At 41.4% G+C, this 27,017-nt stretch overlaps 1 protein-coding gene across 3 annotated transcripts in view; it reads left to right on the top strand.

Moving 5' to 3' along the window:
- Positions 1-27,017, top strand: part of METTL25 (methyltransferase like 25) — a 105,550-nt gene that overhangs the window by 63,640 nt on the left and 14,893 nt on the right. For 2 of the 3 annotated variants that reach the window (XM_073327623.2, XM_073327622.2), the window contains 4 exons: positions 13,519-13,613; positions 15,894-15,923; positions 19,198-19,271; positions 23,827-23,920. In XM_073327623.2, the coding sequence (XP_073183724.2) occupies positions 13,519-13,613; positions 15,894-15,923; positions 19,198-19,271; positions 23,827-23,920 (293 nt within the window). The remainder of the gene's footprint in view (positions 1-13,518; positions 13,614-15,893; positions 15,924-19,197; positions 19,272-23,826; positions 23,921-27,017) is intronic. The other variant, XR_012156728.2, reaches the window with a different exon arrangement.

Raw genomic sequence — 27,017 nt, 5'->3', positions numbered from 1 at the left:
TTAACTCAAAAAAATCACATTCTATCTGAAAATCATATACCCAACATTGTTACAAATAACCACTAAGGTGCTAGAAACTCAGCTGACGTCAATTTGTATAGCTCTTCTTCGAGTGCTTGCTCATGTCGATTCCATTGTAGGTGTGCTTGTGCCCATGTGTGTGACCATCGGAGACTTTTGCCTTACTGGTACCCATAGGGCTGGCTGTGGCACCTCTGGAGTGTCGCACTCATTGCACAGTGTATCAGGTGCCACTGGCCCTGCGCCCTCTCAGTTCCTTCTTAATGCCCGTGGTGGTCAGTCGGAGCACCTCTTCCCTTGCTTCGCAAGTGGTTCGTGAAAAGAAAAGGAGTACTTGTGGCACCTTAGAGACTAACCAATTTATTTGAGCGTAAGCTTTCGTGAGCTACAGCTCACTTCATCGGATGCATACTGTGGAAAGTACAGAAGATGTTTGTTTTTATACACACAAATCATGAAAAAATGGGTGTTTATCACTACAAAAGGTTTTCTCTCCCCCCACCCCACTCTCCTGCTGGTAATAGCTTATGTAAAGTGATCACTCTCCTTACAATGTGTATGATAATCAAGGTGGGCCATTTCCAGCACAAATCCAGGGTTTAACAAGAACGTCTGAGGAAGGGGTGGAGGGGGAAACCTGGATTTGTACTCCTTTTCTTTTTGTGAATACAGACTAACACGGCTGTTACTCTGAAGTGGTTAGTGGTTTCTCATCTAGTTTAGCTTTGTGCTTTACCTACCTGTACATTGTCTTAATCATTATTAGATAGTTGTTAAGTACCCTTTAAGTGTTTAGGTAGTGTCCCAGTGGGGACTTTGCCCCCGTACATGCCCTACTCTCCACAAAGAGAGCATGACATATGTCTCAGGGCCCTCCTGATGAAGGCTGCCCTGCTCCCAGCTGCGGAGGCAGCACGTCCCAAACCGGAACCCAGCACTTCAACTTCAGTGCATAGTGCATCTCCAGCTCCGGGGTTCTCCCAGCACTGATCCCCGTCACTGGTGCCGAAGAAGAAGACTAAGAAGATGGCACCAGCCAAGCCCAACCAAGGGGCTCTGGGCAAAGGACCCCACTCGGTCCTCACACCCATTCCAGACCACTTAAGGGCTCGGCCGTGGGGAGTTCCTTCCCCTGTAAGGACACACCACCAACTCCAGGGAGCGGTAAAGGGCCTAGGCCGATGTCTTCGTCCCACTGTCGGTTGCTGTTGCTAAGACTCCACAGCCCTGCCCCAGTAGCCGGAGGGGGATGACTTCCTGGGCTTGGAGGCACAATTCAGCCCCTCGCCCAGACAATGTGATTGGGCTCCAAAGGGTGAGTCAGCAGCATCAGCACTGGCCTAGCAGAAGAGCCAGTGGCTGACCCAATGGCCATATTGGAATGCATGGGGCGTTCCCGACATGCTGGTAATCCACTCTCGCCAGCCCTCAGTTGCTGCGTCAGGCAGACCACAGGTGCGCCCCCAGTACCTGCAGCACTGGCCCTGGTGCAGGGCATCCTAGTAACCGCCTTGGGTGTGAAGCCGGTACCCACCCCAAGGCCACCCTCCCTGGCAGGTGAGGACACCTCTGGACCTCCTTGGTCGTCCAACATCCTCCTCCTCCCCAGACGAGGCAGTGGCAGAGCCTTTTAGGGCTAGCCCACTGAACGATTTCCATGAGCATCAGGCACTGCTCCGCAGGGTGGCAGCTAACTTGGGCCTCAAGGCCGAAGAAATGGAGGAACAGATGGACACATTATTTAATGTGCTGTCCATGTCTGCCCCAGCCCGGCTCGTGCTTCCGGTATACGAAGGGGTCTTGAATATTGCCAAAACCATCTGGCAAACCCCATCCTCCCACCGCTCCCCCCCCCACACCTCAAAAAGGGCAGAAAAGTAATACTTCATTCCCACAAAAGGGTTTGAGTACTTATCCACTCATCTTCCACCAGGGTTGTTGGTTGTGTTGGGGGCCAATGAATGGGACAAACAGGGGCCCACCAGTTCTACCCCGAAGAACAAATCCAGGTGAAGAGACGATTTGTTCGGTTGAAAGATTTATGCTATGTCCAGCCTCCAGTTTTGGGTGGCGAACCATCAGGCCCTCCTGGGTCACTACAATTTTAACTTGTGGGACTCTCTCCCCAAGTTGAAGGACTCCATGTCCCAGGAGGTGGCCCAGGAGTTTGTGACCCTGGTGGATGACAGGACCCCAGCGGCCCTGTCTTCCCTCCAGATGGCCTGGGACACAACCAATTCAGCTGTCCAAGTGGTCGCCTTGGCAGTAGTCATGTGGCGCGGTTCCTGGCTCCAAACCGCCGGCCTGTCCCAGGAGATGCAGGCCTCCATCCAGGACATTCCATTTGTTGGGGTTGGCCGGTTCTCCAACCAAACGGATGCGGGTCTGCACGGCCTAAAGGAGCACGAGGGCAATCCTCTGCTCCCTGAAGATGCACACACCTCAGTCATCCAGGCAGCCATTCTGGCCTCCTCCACCACCTAGGCAGTGGCAGCCTCTGCAGGAACCTACGAGGAAAAGGGACCCGGGGTTGAACCACCACCGCCCTTAGTCATCCCGATCTCCTGCACAGATTGGCCCGGCCAAATACCACGGGGGCCAGAAGTGCTCATTTTGAGGGTGCGCTCAGGAGCAACACACTAGCCAACTACCCAGATCCATCCCACCCTTTCCTCGACCGCCTTTTCCCTTACCGCTCAGCCTGGTCGCAGGTTATCGCGGACCACTGGGTCCTGGACATAGTGGCTCGGGGCTATCCCCTGCAATTTTTGACCGCCCCTCTTCCCACCCATCCCCTTTCCCCGTCCCCCTTCAGGAACCCATCTCACGAGCAGCTCCTCATTCAGAAGGTTGAGAACCTCCTCAGTCTGGGGACCATGAAGGAGGCTCCTCGGGATATGCAAGGAAAAGGATTCTACTCCTGCTACTTCATAATCCCGAAGGCAAAAGTGGTGCTCAGACCCATCCTGGACCTGCAGGGCCACAAGAAGACTCTCATGAAGTCGAAGTTCGGCATGGTATCACTGGCCTCCATCATCCCTTCTCTGGATCCGGGGGACTGGTACGCAGCTCTTGACTTAAAAGACACTTACTTTCATGTCTCTGAATTCCCGGGGCACAGACGTTCCCTACGCTTTATAGTGGCAGGGCGCCACTTCCAGTTTACAGCTTCCCCTTTGGCTTGTTCTCGACCCCCAGGGTGTTCAGGAAATGTGTAGTGCTGATAGCGGCTTACCTGAGGCCTCAAGGGGTCCAGATCTTCCCATATCTCGATGATTGGCTCATCAAGGGCAAGTCTCTGGAGCAGATCCAGAGGAGCATCGATCTGGTGCACTCCACCTGCAGCAATTTGGGTCTCCTAATAAACAGAAAAATCCACGTTAACGCCAGTTCAAAGCATAGAGTTCATCGGAGCAGTTCTCAACTCCATGCGAGCCAGGGCCTTCCTGCTGGAAGCACGCTTTCAAGCAATGTCGGAGTTGATTGACCACATACAGAACCAACCGCTCACCATGACCCACACGTGCCTGCGACTGTTGGGCCACATGGCCACGTGTACTACGTGGTAAATCATGCCCGGCTTTGTCTGAGGCCCCTGCAAGTGTGGCTGGCCTCGGTCTACATTCCCAGCAGGCACCGATAGGACCCAGTGGTCACGGTGCTAAGCCACGGCCTCTCGTCTCTGGACGAGACGACAAGTTGCAGTGGGGGAGGTTTAGATTGGATATTAGGAAAAACTTTTTCACTATGAGGGTGGTGAAACACTGGAATGCGTTACCTAGGGAGGTGGTAGAATCTCCTTCCTTAGAGGTTTTTAAGGTCAGGCTTGACAAAGCCCTGGCTGGGATGATTTAACTGGGAATTGGTCCTGCTTCGAGCAGGGGGTTGGACTAGATGACCTTCTGGGGTCCCTTCCAACCCTGATATTCTATGATTCTATGATTCTATGACTGGTGGTGGGATACCAGGTTGGTGCTGCAGGGAGTCCCTTTCATGATTCCCTCACCCTTGCTCACCTTGGTCTCAGACGCATCAGACCTGGGCTGGGGAGCCCATCTGTGCGAGCTCAACACCCAGGGCCATTGGCTGCAACACAACCTGTCCCTTCATATCAATGTCAAGGAGCTCAGAGTTGTTTGCCTGGCGTGTCAGGCTTTCTTCCCACACCTGAAAAGCAAGGTGGTGCAGGTCCTGATGGACAACACTGCCGCAGTGTACTACATCAACAGGCAGGGTGGCTCCAGGTCTTTGGCCCTTTGTGGGGAAGCTCTTAGCGTCTGGGACTTTTGTGTGCGGCATGCCATTCATTTGGTGGCCGCCCACCTGCCCGGAGCCAAGAATGTCCTGGTGGATCACGTCAGCAGCACCTTTTCGTCTCACCTCGTTGCTGTCCTCAGTCATGGTGCACCTGGTGGCCATCTCGGCTTTCCATCCCCTGTTTCACAGCAGGTCGGTCTTCACCCATCCCATGATAGCATGGTTCCTTAAAGTTCTGGAGCACCTTTACACACATGTTTGGGACCTGAACCTTGTGCAGTCCAGGCTCACGTGGCCCCCCCTTTGAGCCTCTGCCTTCCTGTTCACTTCTGCTTCTCTCCTGGAAGGGTTCCTTTTTGGTCGCTATAACCTCAGCCAATAGGGTGTCCCCTTATATGGTCTTCTATAAGGACAAGGTACAGCTGCGTCTGCAGCCAGCCTTTCTGCCCAAGATCGTTTCCCAGTTCCATACTGGTCAGGATATATCTTCCTGTCTTCTGCCCGAAGCCTCATGCTACAGATGAGGAAAGCAGGCTGTGTACCCTGGACGTCGGGCAGGCACTGGCCTTCTACATAGAGAGAACAAAGCTGTTCCGTAAGTCTACACAATCGTTTGCTGCAGTCACTGACAGGATGAAGGGTTGCCCGGTGTCTACCCAGAGAATCTCGTCCTGGATCACAGCCTGCATCCGCTACTGCTATGAGCTGGCGAAGGTGCCCCCGCCAGCGATTGTGATGGCTCATTCAACTAGAGCACAAGCATCATCATCAGTCTTCCTTGCTCAAGTGCCAATCCAGGAAATTTGCCGCGCCAAGACCTGGTTGTCCATCCACACCTTTGCTTCACACTATGTGCTGACCCAGCAGGCTCAGGCTGATGCTGGTTTCGGCAGAACAGTACTCGAATCTGCAAGACTGTGAACTCTGAACCCGCCACCATGGATTCTGCTTGTGAGTCAGCTACAGTGGAATCAACGTGAGCAAGCACTCAAAGAAGAAAAAACGGTTACCCCACCTTTTTGTAATTGTTGTTCTTTGAGATGTGTTGCTCATGTCCATTCCATTACCCACTCTCCTGCCCTGCTGTCAGAGTTGTCGGCAAGAAGGAACCGACAGGACACGCAGGGCCAGCAGCACCTGATATACCATGCCAGGAGCGCGGCACTTCAGAGGGTGCCACAGCCGGCCCTGCTGGGTACCACTAAGGCAAAAGTCTCCAACGGCCTCACATTTGGGCACATGCACAGCTACAATGGAAGGGACATGAGCAGCACATCTTGAAGAACAACATTTACAAAAAGGTGGGGTAACCATTTTTTCCATGAACTTAAAGAATCTGGTCCAAGAGTTTTTATGTTTCCAGCTTCTACACTGTGTCCTAGACTGAAGAAGAAGAGTAAGTTAGGAATTTAGACTCAATAAATACATTGGGAAGTACAAATGGAGAATTTGGGGTAGAAGGAATTGGTGAAAACTGAGACACTGGAATGAAATGGACAGGAGCTCTGGAGCTTGAATATCAAAAGAAAAAAATTTGCATGAGATGTGGGTTTTGTAATGTAGGTATAACATCAAAATAGTTTTTTAAAATGCCACTTTTCAGGAATAACAATGCACACAACATACGTTAAACAATATTCCATAAAAGTAGCGTTGCATGTTGGTTGATATTTGTTGCATTGTATATTTATAAAGTTACAGCAGTCATTCAGTTTCACCAAATGCTGTTTCTTAAGTAATGATAGGGGAAAGATGCTCATAAGCATACAGAACACACTAGATGATGTCACCATGTTGGTCCATGTGAACTAGATAGTACCAAGAGGAATCAACAACACTAACTCTATTATAGCAAGACCAGTATAAAAACAAGTAGCAAAAATGGAGAAAGATAAATCCAATTTAGAATCAGATTTCTATTGTATTACTTTCAATAGCAATCTTGGTAAGAAAGCCAAGTTTAAAGTGTCAGTGTCACTTTCAAAGCTATTAAAATGCTTCCAGACTATACAATCTCTGGGTTTAGTAATATTATAGTTATGTCAGTGCTAAATTAGAATGAGCTTTCTTTCTCTTCAAGTTATACTCATGCTGAAACACTTTAAGAGACTGCTATTTCACAACACTTCAGTAACAAATTGCCTCAGCCAAGGTAAAGGTTAAAAATGATATAAATGACAGTTGTTTTCCTTTGGAGAGTATAATTTCTGAAACAAAATGCAATCCTGAGTAGAGTTGGCAGTTCGGTCTGTACATTAAAAGGTTATTTCTGCCTTCTGTTTGCCACATACTATATACAAACTGATGGACTCAGTCACTAGAAAATAAATCACAGTTCACCTCCATCTATTTTTAGTTATGTATGTATTGGAATAGCCTAATGCCTTAACAATAGGATGAGAAGAGAAAGGGCATCAGCAATTTGAATGAAACCAGTATCCTCTATGTTTATAGTACGTTGCATAGTGTAATAACTGATTTGTGTTGACTATCTGTCATAGATCTGAAGAAAAAGAATAGTGTTCCAAACCAGAATTTATAAATCATCTACATGTTACTGAAAACAGTAAAACAAGAAATTGGATTTGTACTCTTTAAAATAAACCGTTGGTGATTTGGATAGTCATTGCCTTGCCACCCAGTATGAATTGTGTTTGCTATAGTGAGTAATGTTTAGTGTTAAATAAATTAGAATGAGTCTGTAAGAAAAGTTTTGTAAAAAAAATTGACTGCATTAGGGACTATTTGCTTAGTAATAAACCATTCTGTTTCAGAAGTTGCAGAGGAAAACTTGTGAATATGTTTCTATGCATAACACTTGAGAATCACTGGGAACTAAAAAGAAAGAAAACATTTTAATAAATGCAAACGAGTCTTCAAAAACACTGGATCAGGCAATAAACAAGATACACTGTGGAACTTTCTCTGCTAAAGGAGTAAAATATAGTGGCCTTGATCCTTCACTGCTTTGCACCTTTTGGAGTCATTTATGCATGTGCAACGTTAATTTAAAATGTTACCAGACTATAAGTGTGGTATTTTACACTCACTCTGCATAGTATAAAATTCTATACCAGGTATCGCATAGAACACAGAAGAGTGAGGCCCACTGTTTTCCTATACATTGATCCAAACAATACACTGAACTGGGTAAAATTGACGACATTGGTATCTATCCTCTCTAAACATTTTTCTGTGGCCTATTCCACATATATGAATGGAATAACAAATACAAGAAAAGGTTACTCAGGACTTCCCAAACTAAAAAAATCCTTTGCTCTTACATATACTGCCAAATATTTTTTTTTCTATAAGCACCAAAAGAAGCAGGGTATGTTTAGTGTTCCACACCCTGGCCACGTGATTATAAGTTGCACTATTTTCTATCCACACATATTTGTTTTAGTTAGTTATACAACTCTTGTTTAGCCATGAAATGCTGACCAAACAAATCAGCATGGGGGACCTATGCAGTGGAATGGAGTGGTTGACAAGGTGGAGTGTGAAGCTCTTTTCCCTCATTACAACATGCTGAAAGAATTAAAATTTATTATGAGGGTGAGGGTAGTTGACAAAAATCCAAAAAAAAAAAAATTCTGGATAATATGTCTTGCTTAATCGAATCATCAGTGACATTTTCTATAAATCCAGCATCCACTTGCATCTTCCCTTTTCCCCATTGGGAACAGTTAAGTAAAGGAAAAGAATTCCATCAACTACAAATGAAGCTGACATAGAATATAAAATGGACATTCCAAAATGTAGGCAGAGTAGTTGGAGTTAAAAACTCTCTGCAAAACCTTACAGAATAGTAGTTGAAAACAGATTGTTAGCCTCTAAAAGACCATAAAACTGAAATTACAAAATCAAGATCAGATAACAGTAAACACACAACCTTCATGAAAAAATTAATGCATTATGAAATAATCCAGATGCAATAATATTAAAGTACGTAACTAGTAGTTGGTTTCCCAGAAGAGATGGAAACACATAATTCAACGTACTTCGAAAAAAAATAATTCTTACAAAACTCTTAAAGACTTTTTTCCGTGTTCAGTTGATAATAGTTTTTCTCCTTGTGTGTGGTAACTAGCTAGCCTATAGAAATAAACAGAATGGAGAAATAATTAAATCAAATAATTGCTTTTAAAATAGTACTCCATAAACACACCAATGTTACCTCCATTTTGTCTGGGTTTAGAAGTAGGACTTATGCTCGTTGGCTATAAGAAGGGGTTGTTTTCATCACAGTACATCAGAATGCTTTACCTGGTCTGGCATTGTGCATTTTTGCATAATCAATGCCTTGATTTGTGTTGTTGGACCATTGATCTGGATGTTAGCTCATTTACATCTGATGTGTGTCTTCTGCATATTGCACTGTCTGTAACACATGGAGAATCGTGACATGCATCTTGGAACCAGTCAAACATCCCTTAATATTTGCTTAGGTCATGATTTACCAAATTGTTCTGTTCAGTATTAGGCACATATGTAGGGACCATTAAAATCAGTGGGATTTAAAGTATGTGTTCAGATACCTTACAGAATTGGGAACCTTGTGCTCATGTTGTGAGAAGGCATTGCTTCAGTTCTGTTATACCTCATATGAGCCTTTCCTCTGTATATTGAGTGGTATTAGAAGTACACAGTGGCCTATGAAGAGCCGATAAACCTGAATATAACAGAATTGAGCCTGACTGTGAGACGATAGCTCTTTTGACAGCAGCTCCTTTTGGTATGCTCTTTCTTGCTATTCCTTCTGCTACACGTGTGCTGTGGGATCTTTGTAAGTTATTAGCCTACATGTCAGGATATATCTGTTTCATTAACAGTGAATAGGTCTACACTCCACTTCAGCTTTTATTCAGTGCTTCATCCCATTACCTAGAATTACTCACTTTGTGTGAAGTTGTATAGAGAGAGGAGTTCTGCGTGATCCACATTCCTTTAATGAATTGTAAGATGTCTTGTTAGTTGCTTCATATACAATAGACTGGCTCTTTCACAATTATATGCTGTACAAAGATTTGCTATACAATCTTTCATAATGTATCCACAAAGTATTCCTGAACATTTTCAGGGTTTATATATCAATATTTATTGAACTCCCAATTCAGGATTCTGTTAAAGAAGTTTCTGAGATCCAAACTTGTTTTTTCTTAGAGACCAGACATACTGATTCAAACTATAATTATCCTCATTGTAAAGGACATTTCACTGCAAAATATTTAAAAGAAACCCAATATGTCTTTTTAAAATAACTGTAAACATGACTTTTAAATATGAATCAACTCAGTCTCCCTTCTACCTCCTACAGTTTTGAGGGTAAAAATAATGCTGGTTAGAAATCTCACCTGTGAGCAATCAGGTAATTAGACATTGTGTAATGTTACTAGTGCCTACAAATAATGGCAGGCACAAAAATGGTGTCCAGGTTTTAAAAATGTGGCTCATAAAAATAGCTGCTTAATACAGGCTTATCTATCTGCTGAATTGTTGTTTTAAACACCCAGTATGCGTGGGAGTATACAAGACATGGGTTAAGATACTTAAAACCTGCCCCAAGTAGCTTACATTCTAAATATACTACCAAAATAAATCATATTGGGAGAGCTAGAAGAAAGTACAGTGTTAGAGCATTATTTTTCCTCACTGCTTGTTTCCGTATCATGAGTGGATGACAGCACTTTTACTAATTATTTTGTTCAGGGAAAATAGAAATGGTTTAGATTAATTTATCAGTGGTGCAGTAGATAAATGTTAGCCTAGCTCAGATTGTAGCATTTTTAACTTGTATGGGTGATGGGTGACTCTGGAGTGGGATAATGAGAAGACACTCTCAGAGTAGAGGAGAAAATAAAACTTCCATGATTAAAACCTGCAATTTCTTTTCAGAGCTTGCTAATTTTTGTTTAAAATATTTATAATGCATGCATTTATAGAGAGTCTTATTACTGCATACCAAACAATAAAACCGTAACAGTTTTCTTCACATAAATGTATTTCACAGAATCTTATTAACTATCACTTTAGCATAAATAATCTGCCAAATTTTTCTCTGACGTAGCCAATAGTTACAGCAGTGATTACGCTGACCTGAATTATTTTATATACAATATTGTCTTGAAACTGTTTTTGTGAATACTTTCTGGGATTCTAAAGACAGTCTCATATATGAACCTTCATTTTGTCATGGTAAATTCAGTCAGTCCAATAACCAAGCAAACCATTCCACAAGGTACTGAACTTCAGGATAATTCCCAATTTTACCCACATAAACAGCATGCAGTTCCATTCTATTCTGGAGCCTAACTTAATATCTATCTAAGACACCACTGTGTTCATAGATTTTCATGGTATGGTAGTTATTCTTCCTATTTTTATGACATAATCCATCAGACAGTTTCAAAGCACGATATGTACATTAATGGATTAAGTCTCAGAGCACTTTTGTGTGATAGGTTAATAATATTACTATCTCTGTATTATAGATTCATACATTCCAAGGCCAGAAGGGACTATTGTGATAATCTAGTCTGACCTCCTATATAACTCAGGTCATAGCACTTCCCCAAAATAATTCTTTGAGCAGATCTTTCAGAAAAACATCCAAACAGTTTAAAAATTGTCAGTGATGAAGAATCTACCACAACTCTTGGTAAATTGTTCCAATGGTTAATTTCTCTCACTGTTAAAAAATGTACGCCTTATTTCCAGTCTGAATTTTAATTTATAGCTATTGGATCGTGTTCTACCATTCTCAGCTAGACTGAAGAGCCCATTATTAAATTTTGTTCCCCATAAAGGTATTTACAGACTGTAATCAGTCACCCCATACCTTCTCTTTTGTTATGCTAAATAGACTGAGCTCCTTGAATCTACAATATGACAGGTTTTCTGATCCTTATATCATTCTCATGACTCTTCTCTGAACCGTTTCCAATTTATCCACATCCTTCTTGACTTGTGGACGCCAGACCTAGACACTCTTTCAGCAGCAGTTGCACATGCCAAATACAGACATAAAATAACCTCTCTACTCCTACTCGAGATTCCCCTGTTTATGCAGCCAAGGATTGCATTAGCCCTTTCAGCCACAACATCACACTGGAAGCTCATGTTCAGCTGATTATCCACCACAGTCCTCAAATCTTGTTAAGTTCCTTTGGTTGAATGGCTTAACCCAAGCCACTCAGTCAGTTCTGTGACACAGTTGGGAGTGGAGCCTTGATCTCCTGATTCAGAGTTAGGTGCTTTATTCACTATACCATGCTTCTGTAAAGCTAATTAGGATATTGGGTATAGTGACTAATTTTAAAATTAATACAGTCATAAAAGCACATCCTAATTTTACCTCCATATAAAATCACACATTTACAGTCCCCTTCACTTAAAATAATTCACAAAAAGCAGAATTTGAGTGAGGATCGATGTGATACATTCTGTACTCAGTAGTGACAAAAATACAGGGAAATATATGTCACAACAGATTACACCTTTGCTGTTATCCTGAGATTAGGACCACTGTGAACAGGACTGCAAATAAAGATTATGACTAGAGATCAGATAAATTATCTTAAACATAAACCTACTATTCTCTCCTCCTTTATTGTACATAGGACTCCATTGGATATATCTACACTGGAATTACGAGGTGTGATTCCCAGCCCAAGTAAACAGACTAGTGCCAGCTCTGCTTGAGCTAGCATGCTAAAAATAGCTGTGTGAATAGCTTGCATCCGATGAAGTGAGCTGTAGCTCACGAAAGCTCATGCTCAAATAAATTGGTTAGTCTCTAAGGTGCCACAAGTACTCCTTTTCTTTGTGTGAATATTGCAGCATCACTGGGGGCTCAGGCTAACCACGAGTCCAAGCCCACCTGCCATCTTAGCCTGAGCTGCCCCCAGCGCCACAATGTCTACACTGCTATTTTTAGCATGCTAGCTCCAGCAGACCTGGCACAAGTCTGTCTTCCTCTGCTGGGAATCACAATTCCTAGATGCAGTGTAGACATACCTTGTAGGCCAAAGACTTCTGTTGGTCTTTTTTCCCCGAAACATCATCTTAATATTTTAGGGAGCTTCTCTGTTTCTTCTCCTGGTTGCCCTTTGCTAGCCACATTCTCTAATTCTTAGAGCTTCCACTGTTAGTCCATTGGTCTGGAGTCTTTTTATCCTTTCTCAATTTTGGTCTCCTTTTTCTGTCTGCTAGGTCTTTGAAAAGAGTTCTGCATGCAGGTTTGTATCCCATTCTTTGAATGCATGTAACTTTTTATAAATCTGAAGACTTTTGTATTTCCACTGGCCTCTTTTTAACCTCTTCTTCTTGATTAATCTTAAAATATTTTAGAGCCATCTTTCTAAATGGAAATGCCAAGATCCTATCCAACTTGTTTTCATTTTTAAGTATTAAAATCACATTCAGAATGATTTAAACAGTCAGCTGACATCAAAGTGTTTTTTAAAGAAAACCTAGCAGAATTTTTCGTACACACAGGTAGTATTCATAATGTTGCCAGTTTAGCTGTCCCAGTGTTGCATTAGGATTAAGCATTAATTTAGGAGCATTGTTGTCACTTGAAACGTTAAAGAGACTGAACCAAACTCAGTCGCAGTCTGTGATGTAAATGCTCTGGTGTTTTGAAGAAGCAGCAAGAGCCTTTGCAGCTGGTCCTTTCTGGAAAACAAACATAATGGCTAACAACAAAACAGGCCATCAGCACTTAGTAAACAAGCACACATTCGGTAATGACTTGCCAAAATACCATTTAAAAATTGTTTACTGTAAAAGAAAACAGCAGTAAGTGATACATACGTCCTGTTACATTGATGGGCTGCCAGCTCAGCATCTTGGGATGATTGTCAATGTGTTGAAAGAAAGAAAGAAAGAAAGAAAGAAAGAAAGAAAGAAAGAAAGAAAGAAAGAAAGAAAGAAAGAAAGAAAGAAAGAAAGAAAGAAAGAAAGAAAGACTTTGCAGAGAATTCACTTGGTTCGGTCTTGGAGGAATAGTTTTGGAAAATGTGAAGATTTCAAAAATGGAGCCTAAAGCAAAAACATCTGTTGTTGAGAAAATATCTTTTTTCATAACACTAATATGCTTTCTATTATTGGATAGGAATAACAGTTACACAGCGCTGCTCCTATGCTCCAACTACTGTTTGTCTTTCTCAATAGATGATTTACTTTAAGAGAAGAAGAATTTAATAAAGTAACACACTATTTTTCTCTCATCTGCAGATTGCTCTCCAGGATTGTGGGGGTTTCCCATGTGCCGGTATTTAAAGGAAGAGGGCTGGTGCTGTGGTCGCAATGCCAGAATGTCAGCGTGCTTAGTATGGTTCTTTTTTCTTTTTCTTTTTTTTTTCCCTACTGGAAGTTTTATCCAGATGTTATAGAATTCATTATTTTTGGCTTGTAATCCTAGAGCTATGACTTAAATCCCAGACTCTACAGGATAACATCATTAATGTTGTATGCATGATAAATTATAGGTAAAAAAAATTGTATTAACCTTCCAACTTTGCACATTTTATATTTGCGAAGGGCAGGAAACAATGAAGATAGACAAAAAATATTTTTAAAATGACCAAAAAGGCCACAATCTTGTTGAACTGAATTTAAGCAAAGTAATCTCTCAGGGCAATAGGTCATGGCAGTGATTTAAAAGGGATAGTATTTCTTCTACCATCACTGACTTCCCCAAAAAGGTTCATTGTTCATAACACTCAATGTCCTAACTGTACAAGACCGTAAACAGGCCTTTCTAGCCCCAAAACCAGAGTAGGCCTACACACTTATACAAGCCTTTACACCAGGAAATCATCTAACATTGCACCAAGAGACAGAGTGCTCCTGTATACTCATTTTACATCAGCACAGGATGATGGATTGATGCTTAATCTGAGGATAAAGGCATGACCCTAAATCTTCAACTACTGTGGCATTAGGAAACCGCCACCTCTAATTTCTGTTGATTTTTAATCCCTTTTCCCAGGATGCACCACAACAGATGCTGTTAGCCTCAATTTCAGCTGCTAACTCACACAGATACCTGCCAAAAACCAACTCAGGCCCATATGTCAAGATTAAAGAGATCAGAGCTAACATTAGAGATCTTAAGACTGAAACATGTCAGGACAATTATACAGGATGGTTTCACCCCTAAATGTGACATCCTCAACAAACTGCATGAAACCTCTCAAGTGGTTAAGGATATGGACCAAAATGTAAATTCTAGAACCTTCGTACGTTACCCTAAAACCCTTCAGTAAGCCCTCCCAAAATGTTTTTGCCATCTTCCGTTGTCCCAGTAATATATCCATTATACCCTAGATCAAATGGCAGATTAGCCCATTCCTTTCCTTATAGAATTTCCATTTCCCACTCTTTCTTAGGGCTTATCTACATTGAAAACACTACAATGACACAGGTTTCAGAGTAACAGCCGTGTTAGTCTGTATTCGCAAAAAGAAAAGGAGTACTTGTGGCACCTTAGAGACTAACCAATTTATTTGAGCATGAGCTTTCGTGAGCTACAGCTCACTTCATCGGATGCATCCGATGAAGTGAGCTGTAGCTCACGAAAGCTCATGCTCAAATAAATTGGTTAGTCTCTAAGGTGCCACAAGTACTCCTTTTCTTTTTACAGTGACACAGCTGTGCCACTTTAGTGCGTCAGGGTAGACAGTACCTATACCAATGGGAGGGATTCTACCATTGGTGTAGGTAATCAACCTCTCCGAGAGGCAGTAGCTAGGTTGACCTAGAATTGTCTACATAGGGACTTAGGTTGGCTTTACTCCGCTCAGGGGATGTGGATTTTTCACACCCCTGACTGACATAGTTAAACGTACCTAATTTTCTAGTGTAGATTAAGCCTTATTTAGTGAGAGGGGAAGTAAGCTCAGGCTGCCTTTTGACAAGGATAGAATGTTCTATTTCAGAGGCAAACAACCAGCTGGAGATGCCTTTGGCCACACAGAGCAACTGTAGAAAAATCTTCCACCCATTTCATATTTTTTCTTAATTCTTTGTCACCTTAGATCATAAAAATCAAATACTCTCACACCATCAGGATTCATGGGCTGAAAAATCTATTTTAAAGGATCTACATGACATTTTAAACTGCAGTCTCTCTAAAGTTTTTATTTTGTTTAACTTTAAGTACTGCGAGTTGAAAATGAACATTTGTGTAGTCGCTAAAGACTTAAAAAGATATTTTAATATATTGTGCATTAAATTAAAAGATTATTTAAACTATACGTTATAATATCTAAAGTGAGCTGTTATTATGCTTATACTTGTATAGGAATATAGCCGAGAAAAAATAAATTTGTTTTTTCCTTAGTGCTCTCAAAAATTGAAGAAACTATATATAGCTATCTATATCTATGCATTCCTTTATCATTGCTTGTCCTATAAATAAACCCTAAGTAACAGAAGTGAACTGGTTAACAACCTCTAATGGTTTTAACACTCGTAAGTGTACACGCTCATGTTATATCACATAATTAATCTTGTAAAATGTCATTTCCACCAGGCTTTATACAATGTGATTATAAAATGCCCTGATAAAGAATAAACATAGCTGTTTAATTTCTTCACTTTTAAAGGCTTTGGAACGAGTTGCGGTCAGCCAAGTGGTAAGTAATGTTGTTTATTTTAACCCTTCTAATGACAAAACTGTTTTCTCTTTTTGAATACTTTTAATACATGACCTTCTCCTGAACTTGTGACTTACTGGGTTCTAAAACACTACAATTAACAGAATATAAATCAAAGTCAGATTGATATCATGTTTCAGCACACAGAATTGCATTTTTATTGCCTTGTCTGCACATAGTGATGCTAACGTATCTTATTTTCTTCAGACATTTAAGAGTAAGCTAACATATATTTTAGAGAAAGTACAATTTTAATATAGTTGAAAATACCTTATTTTAATAGTAAGCTACTTTATGCTTAATCATGCTGGTTAATATTCTTCACTAAATCCAAAAGTGCTTCTTTCAAAACTTAAAGTATAAAATTACCTTTCCAAACTTTGGATGCTTTCTTACACGAACTGCTCCAACAGAGGCTCCTAGCCCAGTGAAGCTCATCTTTAGAGGATTCACTGACCCCTTTATTCTGAAGAACCACAATGTTTTTAGGTCTAGCAACATGGTCACTAGAAGTAAGGAGTTAGTTCAGGCTCTTCCCAACTCATTAAATTTTGGTAATTTCTGCAGAGATTTCCAACACTTGTGGTGTTTTTGAGGCAAAAACTTGTCCACAAGGAAATAATATGAAACTGTAAAAATATTGTTCATAAAATACTATAGGAAACCGTGGAAAAGGTTATTTTTCAAATTTTTATTAAAAATTTATTTTAATAAAGGAGGAAGAGCAGAACTTTAGGTACATCTAACTTTTAAAACAAGTTAAACAGCAGTAAACTAATTTTTTTTATTGAAACAAAAATTACAGTGTAAGATAGTCCCGTGTATTTTAAGAATGTTTTATTATCTATATAGCAAGTAAATTATAAAAGCTCCTAATACTATGTAAAAGGCCTTGAACACACAACTTTTAATTAAGTTAACAAACAGTTACTGACATACTTGGCTCTCTGGGATCATATTCCACGGTTAAAATTCAGTTAGTAACTAGAGAAATTTAACAGTGTTTTGCTCCACCAGAAGCCTAACCTGGTACTTGGTTGTGTTCCTGAATCTGGTACAGCACACTGCAGACAAAACTCCTAAACCATGTAGGCCATTCCTCTTATCCTCCCAGCTGTCACTGCTGGGTCCATATTTTCTCAGAAAGCAGATACAAACTCAGCACAGAAGCATGATTGGTGTGGACCACACCTGCTAGCCTGAGAGCCCCTGTCATAAATATTAAGAGAAGGGTCACTACCTTTCCGTATACAGTGCTATAAAATCCCTCCTAGCCAGAGGCAACATCCTGTTACCTGTAAAGGGTTAAGAAGCTCATCTAACCTGGCTGTCACCTGACCCAAAGGACAAGATACTTTCAAGTCTTGGGAGGAAGCTTTTGTTTGTGCTCTTTGTTTACGTGGTTGTTCTCTCTTGGGACTGAGAGAGGCCAGACAGAAATCCGTCTTCTCCAACCCATCCTAACCCAAGTCTCCAATACTGCAACCAGTATAGGTAAGCCAGGCAAGGCGGATTAGTTTATCTTTTGTTTTATGTGAATTTTCCCTGTGTTAAGAGGGAGGTTTATTCCTGTTTTCTGTAACTTTAAGGTTTTGCCCAGAGGGGGATCCTCTGTGTTTTGAATCTGAATACCCTGTAAAGTATTTTCTATCCTGATTTTACAGAGATGATTTTTACCTTTCTTTTTTTTTTAAATAAAATCCTTCTTTTAAGAACCTGACTGATTTTTCCATTGTTCCAAAATCCAGGGGTTTGGGTCTTTGATGATTTTGTAACCAATTGGTTAGGATATTATTCTCAAGCCTCCCCAGGAACGGGGGTGTGTAGGGCTTGGGGAGATCTTTTGGGGGGAAGACGTCTCCACGTGGTCTCTTTCCCTGTTCTTTGTTTAAAACGCTTGGTAGTGGCAGCATACTGTTCAAGGACAAGGCAAAGTTTGTACCTTGGGGAAGTTCTTAACCTAAGCTGGTAAGAATAAGGTTAGGGGGTCTTTCATGTGGGTCCCCACATCTGTACCCTAGAGTTCAGAGTGGGGAAGGAACCCTGACACCTCCAAAAGCCTGAGATCAAATTAACATAATATTTTATGCTAAATTGCATACTCATAAGCTGTTAGAAAATTGAAATGTGAAGACCAGGATGAGCATGAATATTTAGTAGTTTTTTTCACTGAAAAGTATTTGTAACTGTATTTTTATATGGCTATAATTTATGGACAGATATTGGGTAACATAAAACCAGAAGCTATATAATATTTTTCACTATAGTATAAGTAATTTACAATCATGTAACCACAAATACAAAAGGCAAACCCCAGATGTCTTCCTAATCTTGCAGGGTAGTGACCAGTAACTTTTTCACTTAGTACTACTGTTGTAGGAGACAGGAAAGTATTGTGATTGAGAATGTCTGTATGATTTATTGCAGCGGCTTGCTTCTGGCGGGAATATCGCACTTGTCTCTCGTTTTTTAAATCCCTGTCTAAATTCTGTTCTCTGAGTACTTTAAATCATTATTGTGTAATTTATCATTTTTTTGTGTATGCACACTAACTGTACAAGTATTTAATAGACTAGATTTACAGGCCAACTTATCCCCATTGTAAGCCCATTGACTTCAGTGGGTTTACACAGGAGATGCATTTGGCACTACATTTTTAACGGACAAACATTAACTTTTCTTAAGTAAACACATTTTTCATACCTAAAGGTATGAAGTTTTAAATGCACTGCACTGTTTTTATAAGTGCAGAACTTTCTGCATGGATATCAGTGTTTCAGGGAACCATGATAAAGTAGCTATAAATAAGAAAATGTTTTGACACAGGTAGTATGTTTTCCTTTTGCCTCTTTTTTTATTCATTGGACCAGGCTCTGCTCTGAAGTTTGATGGTGCAATTTTGGAATAACTCCAGTAACTGCAATAGAGTTCCCTGGGCTTACAAATGAAGATCAGAATTTGGCCCATCTTCCTTTCTTTTTCTCTAATCCCTATCCCTCCACCCACTTCCTATCAAACTCTGCAGTTTCCTGTGTTTATTTTTTCTCACAATTATGGTTATGATGTCCTCTGACCCATTTTAACTTGCAAACAGGAAAATTAGTAAATTGTCCTCTCAACCAGGTTAATAAGACTGGTTTGAGAGAATACAAACCAGTAATTAGGTAAGGCAGCCAACACCATTCTGGTTACTCTGGTCTTGATTTTGTTGCCAACTTTATATTCCTGATGTTCTTTGCTTTCTTTTTTCCAGCTGCCTACAGAATCATTGTTTTATCGAGCTGTTCTACAGGTTATTATAGAGGAATGTTACGGTGTCATCAAAAGGTATGAGATTCTGAGACCAAGGCCTAATTCTTCCTCCCTTATTCTGCAAGTTGTAACTACTAGCATGAGAGTTGCAGAATGAGGCCCTAAATTCTGTCTGTATCTGTTTATATTACGAATGCAGTCAGTAAATAATACTGGGCTCTTTCATTTGCTCTGAATCCATATGCAGAGGATACCATCCACAAAGAGCTCTTGCCCTTCCAGCATTGCAGAGGTATTTGCCCTATCCTTGGCACTGGACATGTAGGCAACTGTTGCAAATTCAATAAAAAGCCTAGTGAGGAGAGAGTCTGGTGGCTCCCACAATGGGAGAGGGCATAAAGGACAGGGTGGATCAGGTCCTGCAAGATTTCTGGCCCCCCATGGGACTTCCAGGATGGGCTGGAGGTCTTGCTGGATTTGACATGAGATCTGGAGCCATAAAAATAGCCCTGTGCTCAGGGCCACTTCCTGTTTTCCAATCTGTCCAGGGGTCGACTCACCCTCTCTCCCTTATGTAGGTTGCTGCTTTGGGGCTGGGAAGGAGTTTTTCCCCATACCACCAGACTGACTGAGGCTGGTTGGGTTTTCACCTTCCTCACAGTGAAATCTAGGGGTTGAGTTTTTTGTACAATCGGAGGGCTGGGATTCTCCCACACAGAGGGCACATGTGAGAGTCATTTAAGTTGTCACAACTTTTGACAGGTGCCCAGTGGAGGAACTAGCTGATTTAGGCTCCATATTCAAGAAAGAATGGTAAAATAATGAGCATCCCAATGACATCTCCTTACGAGATGGGAGCAACATGTCTAATCCCTTGGGGAGAAATGCAAATCAGGGGCTAGAATGTTACCCTGGGGGGACCACCCTGCCAATGCCCTTTATAGCAGTCCTAGCAGCAGGATGGGGGTTAATATCTCCTCTTGCCTCAGCCCCCAAAAGTGGGAGAGATGCTCGTGGGCGGATGGAGGTCCCCAGAGAACTTCCTAGTGTGATGATTGACTCCCCCTGTGGTGAGAGCACCCTCAAGAACTAGCAAAGGAACAATGCACGGGACTCCATCTCAATGGTAACCTTGAAGATAATTTGACTAGTAAAGTTGAGGCCTGGTTAAACCCTCACCATGTGTTCTTGCCTTCTTCCATGTGGTGAGCACAGCAATACAGCTTTGAGCTATACAGACTGCATCTGAGAGTGCTTCTTTATCATAGGTCTCATAGTCAGCTACTGACTTGAAGGCCTGTCAGTGCACATTGAGTTGAACAGCGGGGAGCCCAAGAGCCAGTGTGGACACCCAGGACAATTGGCAAATTGTCTTTGGCATTTGGGATGGGAGCATAGCTTTTTCCATCGATGGGCAACCTCCCAACAGAAGAATTTCTTCCTTTGCTTGACATTATGTATAATAAAACTACAAAGAAGATTTAGCAGAACATGAGAACTAGGTTGTAAAAACTGAAAGTATGGGCTAGACCAGTGTATGTTATCTATTAAAGTAAAGGTAACATGGGGGACGTAATAAAGATTGCACTTTTGAAATTAAAAGAGTTTTAGGCCCAGTTTTTAAGCTCGCTAATGTGAAATGTCTCCAGTTTTGATGAAGTAGCTGGAATTTTCTTTGTCTCGGTGAAGCCTTGTGGGACCAGTTCAGCAGTTTTTAAGATGTCAGGTTCCTTATCCAATAACACTTAAAAAGCAGTTTAAGACAATTAAAAGAATGAATTATGATGCCTTGAGTCATTAAGAGCCTATTCTGACTTTTTAGAGCTCCATGTATTCAGTATATATCTTTCTTGTTACAACTATGCTGCTTCTGATTTGTGGGACAGATATACTAAATGCTTATTTTTTTCAAAGAATCTTTTAAATGCATAGCCATTAAGTAGTCTTTAGACTGCATTTGCCCAGAGGTTTTATTGCATTGGAATAAAAAAATACAGTCACAGGAATTTCCTATTTCCCTAAAAATAAAATAAAATAAATAAAATAAAATTGAATGTTAATTGACACAAAGAACTTGGAGCCTGACCCCAAACCCAATGATATCAATGGAAGTCTTTCTGTCAACTTCAATAGGCTTTGAATCAAGCTCACAGTTGGAAAGAATAGGCTTTCTATGAGTTTCCAGTAAAATAGTTTTTAAGAAGATATACCTGTCAAGCTGTCCTACAGTGATTCAAGAGCATGAGTACCAACTTCAGGACAGGTTTCAGAGTAGCAGCCGCGTTAGTCTGTATTCGCAAAAAGAAAAGGAGTACTTGTGGCACCTTAGAGACTAACAAATTTATTGGAGCATAAGCTTTCGTGAGCTACAGCTCACTTCATTGGATGCATTCAGGACAGACTGTTAAGAGGCAGGGCACAAACCCCAAATTGGCTTTAAGTTCTATACTTAGATTTCACTAACCAAGCATCAAGTGCAAACTCCTCAGGTACTATAATAGTCTAACCATGGAGCCACAGACAGTCCCCTTGGGTACACCAATCTGCCTTGTCACCTAAGCAAGCTTGCTTTTGTGATAGATGGTCTCTTACACTAAAAATCACAACAATGTTCAGGTTGCTCTCAGTCCCAAAGGACAAGTCACTTACCTCAAGTCAGTTGCGCCTTAGATCTCACACCAAAGACAATGCTTGTAGCCAACTCTATAATAAACTATCTAAAGATTTGTTAATTAGGAAAAGGAAATAAGAGAGTTATTTACAAGGTTAAAGCAGGTAAACATACATACACAAAGGAGTTACAGTCTTAAGTTTCAAAAGGTAATAGAAGTATTTTTATAAGCTCTATTTGTCCCTTGAAGTAACCCAGGCTAAACACTGGGGACCTCTTGCTTATGCCTAGAAAACCTTGCTCTTGAGAGTACAAGCAGCACAGAGATACAATTTCTCCTTATCAGAGATTTTTATTCACCTTTCTCCTCTAAACTGCCAGCTCAGCTCATGGGAGGAATTTATTTGCACTTCTCCTCTTCGTGGGAGGGATTGGGAGACAGGGAGAGCAATTAACAAAGTATTTTGTCCTCTGATGTTCCACAGTAGTTCATCTGGTGTCAAGCGGTCTTCTGTGTTGGGCAGGACCTAATGCCTTCTTTTGGAAGCCAGCGTTTCACACTAAGAGCACGTCTTCACTGGCAACATTAAAGCACTACTGCGGCAGCGCTTTAATGTAGTTTGTGTAGTCACGGCACAGCGCTGGGAGACAGCTCTCCCAGCGCTCTAAAAAAACCACCTCCACGAGGGGCGCAGCTCCCAGCACTGGGACAGCGCTGGTGCACTGTCTACACCCGCATATTACAGCAATGAACTTTGCAGCACTCAGGGGGGTGTTTTTTCACACCCCTGAGAGAGAAAGTTGCAGCACTGTAAAGTGCCAGTGTAGGCAAGCCCTTATTCAGGTCCCTTTCCTGTCTGGTGATTTACAGTTCCAGAAACATACCACGCAAAGACTCAAAGACTATCTTAAAATATGGGATACAGATGTTATAAGGGAGATTAATGCATACAACAACTTACAAGCATTCAATAAAGTCTAAATATTAAGCACACTTTTATAATGCTCATACTTATTTTAACAGTAGTAAAAACACAGGTGAACCAGACTAATTCTAGCTATGTGTTTGGCAGTATCAAAGTGAGGCATGGGGACCTTGGCAGAAATTGGCACCTGGTTTGCCAGTGTTATAATATCTAATTAATATTTTATGGAAAATCTGTTTGTTCATAAATAATACATTGAAGAGAATATTGTGAGTAGCTAATGTCTTTGGGATTATGATTCTTACAGTACAAGACTACCAAGGTCAGTGAGACCTGGAGCTGTGTGTTATGTAGGTGATGGCTTTGAACGTTAATTCAGACTGAGTTCTGACAAAACATATTCATACATTTTTTTCCTAAGGTATTTCAAACGGAGATTACATGTAATTTGCTAATGTGAGTGCATCTTCTGTTTGCCTTCTGGTACTTTTTGTGCATTGCTTTACCACTTTGCCTGAACCAATTCAAATATTGGTCAAGTTTCTGAAGAGACACCCCAAATTGTAAATCTGGAAAATTCTAACATTGCCTAATTTAAATGAGAATCACATACTACACGTACATCTAGGAGAGAAATCTGCAAGGCATAAATAAGATCAGAATCACACTTAACTTACTATGTGATCCTGGATCAGCAGATGACATTGAAGAAGTTCTGCTTTCATAAACATTGAACTCTTGCTAATATTGTCAAGTGAGGCATTGAAAATGGACACTGTGTAATGGATCCAATAAAATAAAAACAATGATAGGAGAGGAATGGAAATAAAAAATATCACCTTCACCTCATTCATAATTTCAGGTATTCATGAGTAATAATATTTTTGGTCTAAAAACTTCTGTGGGTATTAGTTAGCTTGCTTTGATGTATTTTTAGATAAAAGAAAAAGTAAAATTGAAATAAATTATTATTCTAACTTCTTAGAATATCTATTGTATATGTTTTTAATGGAGCTGAGATTTATGAAACAATAATATGGAACTTTTGTGTTCTGAGAAAATTAAAAGAATAACCTCAATACTACATTTGCAGTGATCGGCATGTTGGTAAAATTTTCTCCAAGTCTTCCTCTTTTGTGGATTATGTCAGAAAGTCTCTGAAGAAGCTTGAACTAGATGAGTCAAAGGTAAGCAGCTGATTTCATATTGCATACAATTCACATACCAATGTAAATTCTAAGAAGTGGCCAGAATTTTGATGGAGCTATTTGTATATATTATGTGAGCAGCTATTATTACTAGAATATACATCAATGCATCTTCAGCTCTTTGTGAATTAAACAATATTTATCCAAGACAAATTATTTCAGTTTGTATATTCAGTTTGGGGATTAACTGCCACTTTTATTTTCTTTAAAATACGTTCATTTTCATTTTAAAACTTATGACTTGTGAGATACCTTTTTATTTTTGTATGATTACTAGTAGTCTAAATAATGTTTTTGAAACCCCCCAGAAAATACACTCTAAAGCCTAAGTGTTTATAATTAATGAACATCTCTATCCAGATACATTTACAATATGCTTTTCCTTCTCCTTTGTCCTCCAAGACATACGTGGTGGAGATGGGTACTCCACCACATAACTCTTGCATCCTCTTTGTGGCCTAAAATCATAAAATGAGTACTAGACTGTAGATACAGCATCAAAGCCAGGAACAAGGTTTAGCTGAGACCTTTACTCATATGAGCTGATAACGCTTCCTGGTTCATTCAATTTTCCTTACAATTTTACCATGCTCTGATAGCATGAAAAGACTCAGTACAGGGTTTGGCAGAGCTAGGGTTAAAGCTCCTAGATGCCTTTGTAATCCAGGGAAAATAGGTGGACTAATCTGATTCTGTGAAGGAGGTGGATAATAGAAAGAATAGTAAATATGGCAGGTGACCACCTTGGCTTAACAGTGAAATCCTTGCTGCTCTTAAATACAAAAAAGAAGCTTACAAGAAGTCGAAGATTGGACAAATGACCAGGTATGAGTATAAAAATATTGCTCGGGCTTGCAGGAGTGAAATCAGAAAGGCCAAATAACACCTGGAGTTGCAGCTAGCAAGAGATGTTAAGAGTAACAAGAAGGGTTTCTTCAGGTATGTTAGCAACAAGAAGAAAGTCAAGGAAAGTGTGGGCCCCTTACTGAATGAGGGAGGCAACCTCGTAACAGAGGATGTGGAAAAAGCTAATGTACTCAATGCTTTTTTTGCCTCTGTCTTCACGAACAAGGTCGGCTCCCAGACTACTGCACTGGGCAGCACAGCATGGGGAGGAGGTGACCAGCCCTCTGTGGAGAAAGAAGTGGTTCGGGACTATTTAGAAAGGCTGGACGAGCACAAGTCCATGGGGCTGGATGCGATGCATCCGAGAGTGCTAAAGGAGTTGGCGGATGTGACTGCAGAGCCATTGGCCATTATCTTTGAAAACTCATGGCGATCGGGGGAGGTCCCAGATGACTGGAAAAAGGCTAATGTAGTGCCCGTCTTTAAAAAGGGGAAGAAGGAGGATCCTGGGAACTACAGGCCAGTCAGCCTCACCTCAGTCCCTGGAAAAATCATGGAACAGGTCCTCAAGGAATCAATTCTGAAGCACTTAGAGGAGAGGAAAGTGATCAGGAACAGTCAGCATGGATTCACCAAGGGCAAGGCATGCCTGACTAATCTAATTGCCTTCTATGACGAGGTAACTGGCTCTGTGGATGAAGGGAAAGCAGTGGACGTGTTGTTCCTTGACTTTAGCAAAGCTTTTGACACGGTCTCCACAGTATTCTTGCCAGCAAGTTAAAGAAGTATGGGCTGGATGAACGGACTATAAGGTGGATAGAAAGCTGGCTAGATTGTCGGGCTCAACGGGTAGTGATCAATGGCTCCATGTCTAGCTGGCAGCCGGTATCAAGTGGAGTGCCCCAGGGGTCGGTCCTGGGGCCGGTTTTGTTCAATATCTTCATAAATGATCTGGAGGATGGTGTGGATTGCACCCTCAGCAAGTTTGCAGATGACACTAAACTGGGAGGAGTGGTAGATACACTGGAGGGTAGGGATAGGATACAGATGGACCTAGACAAATTGGAGGATTGGGCCAAAAGAAATCTGTTGAGGTTCAACAAGGACAAGTGCAGAGTCCTGCACTTAGGACGGAAGAATCCAATGCACCGCTACAGACTAGGGACCGATTGGCTCGGCAGCAGTTCTGCAGAAAAGGACCTACGGGTTACAGTGGACAGGAAGTTGGATATGAGTCAGCAGTGTGCCCTTGTTGCCAAGAAGGCCAATGGCATTTTGGGATGTATAAGTAGGGGCATTGCCAGCAGATCGAGGGACGTGATTGTTCCCCTCTATTCGACATTGGTGAGGCCTCATCTGGAGTACTGTGTCCAGTTTTGGGCCCCACACTACAAGAAGGATGTGGAAAAATTGGAAAGAGTCCTGCGGAGGGCAACAAAAATCATTGGGGGACTGGAACACATGACTTATGAGGAGAGGCTGAGGGAACTGGGGATGTTTAGTCTTCAGAAGAGAAGAATGAGGGGGGATTTGATAGCTGCTTTCAACTACCTGAAAGGGGGTTCCAAAGAAGATGGCTCTAGACTGTTCTCAGTGGGAGCAGATGACAGAAGAAGGAGTAATGGTCTCAAGTTGCAGTGGGGGAGGTTTAGGTTGGATATTAGGAAAAACTTTTTCACTAGGAGGTGGTGAAACACTGGAATGCGTTACCTAGGAAGGTGGTGGAATCTCCTTCCCTAGAAGTTTTTAAGGTCAGGCTTGACAAAGCCCTGGCTGGGATGATTTAGTTGGGGATCGGTCCTGCTTTGAGCAGGGGGTTGGACTAGATGAACTCCTGTGGTCCCTTCCAACCCTGATATTCTATGATTCTATGATATAGAACAGCGGGTAAGAACATAAGAATGGCCATACTGGTTAAGACCAATGGTCTATCAAGACCAGTGTCCTAGCTTCTGACAGTGACCAGTGCCAGATGGGTAATAAGTTGAATGGCAGTGTCAATAGGAAAACCAGAGTAATTCCCTTGCTTTCCCTTTAACTGTGTTGACTTAGGTCTTAGATGACTTGGTATAAATCAAGCCTTTCCTTTCCGCTTTCTATGTAGATACTCAGTGTGGCCTCCATGACCATAGTGACTGAATGCCTCCTTATATAAAACCCATTTTACACACGCTGTCATCTAACATAAATAAACACACCTCCCACATGCTTGAGTTTCAGATCAAGGATG

Source organism: Lepidochelys kempii, chromosome 1 (assembly GCF_965140285.1).
Source record: "Lepidochelys kempii isolate rLepKem1 chromosome 1, rLepKem1.hap1, whole genome shotgun sequence".
NCBI classification, from domain to species: domain Eukaryota; kingdom Metazoa; phylum Chordata; order Testudines; family Cheloniidae; genus Lepidochelys; species Lepidochelys kempii.
Note: the sequence above shows the minus strand (reverse complement) of the source record. Positions and strands in the feature narration are given on the sequence as shown.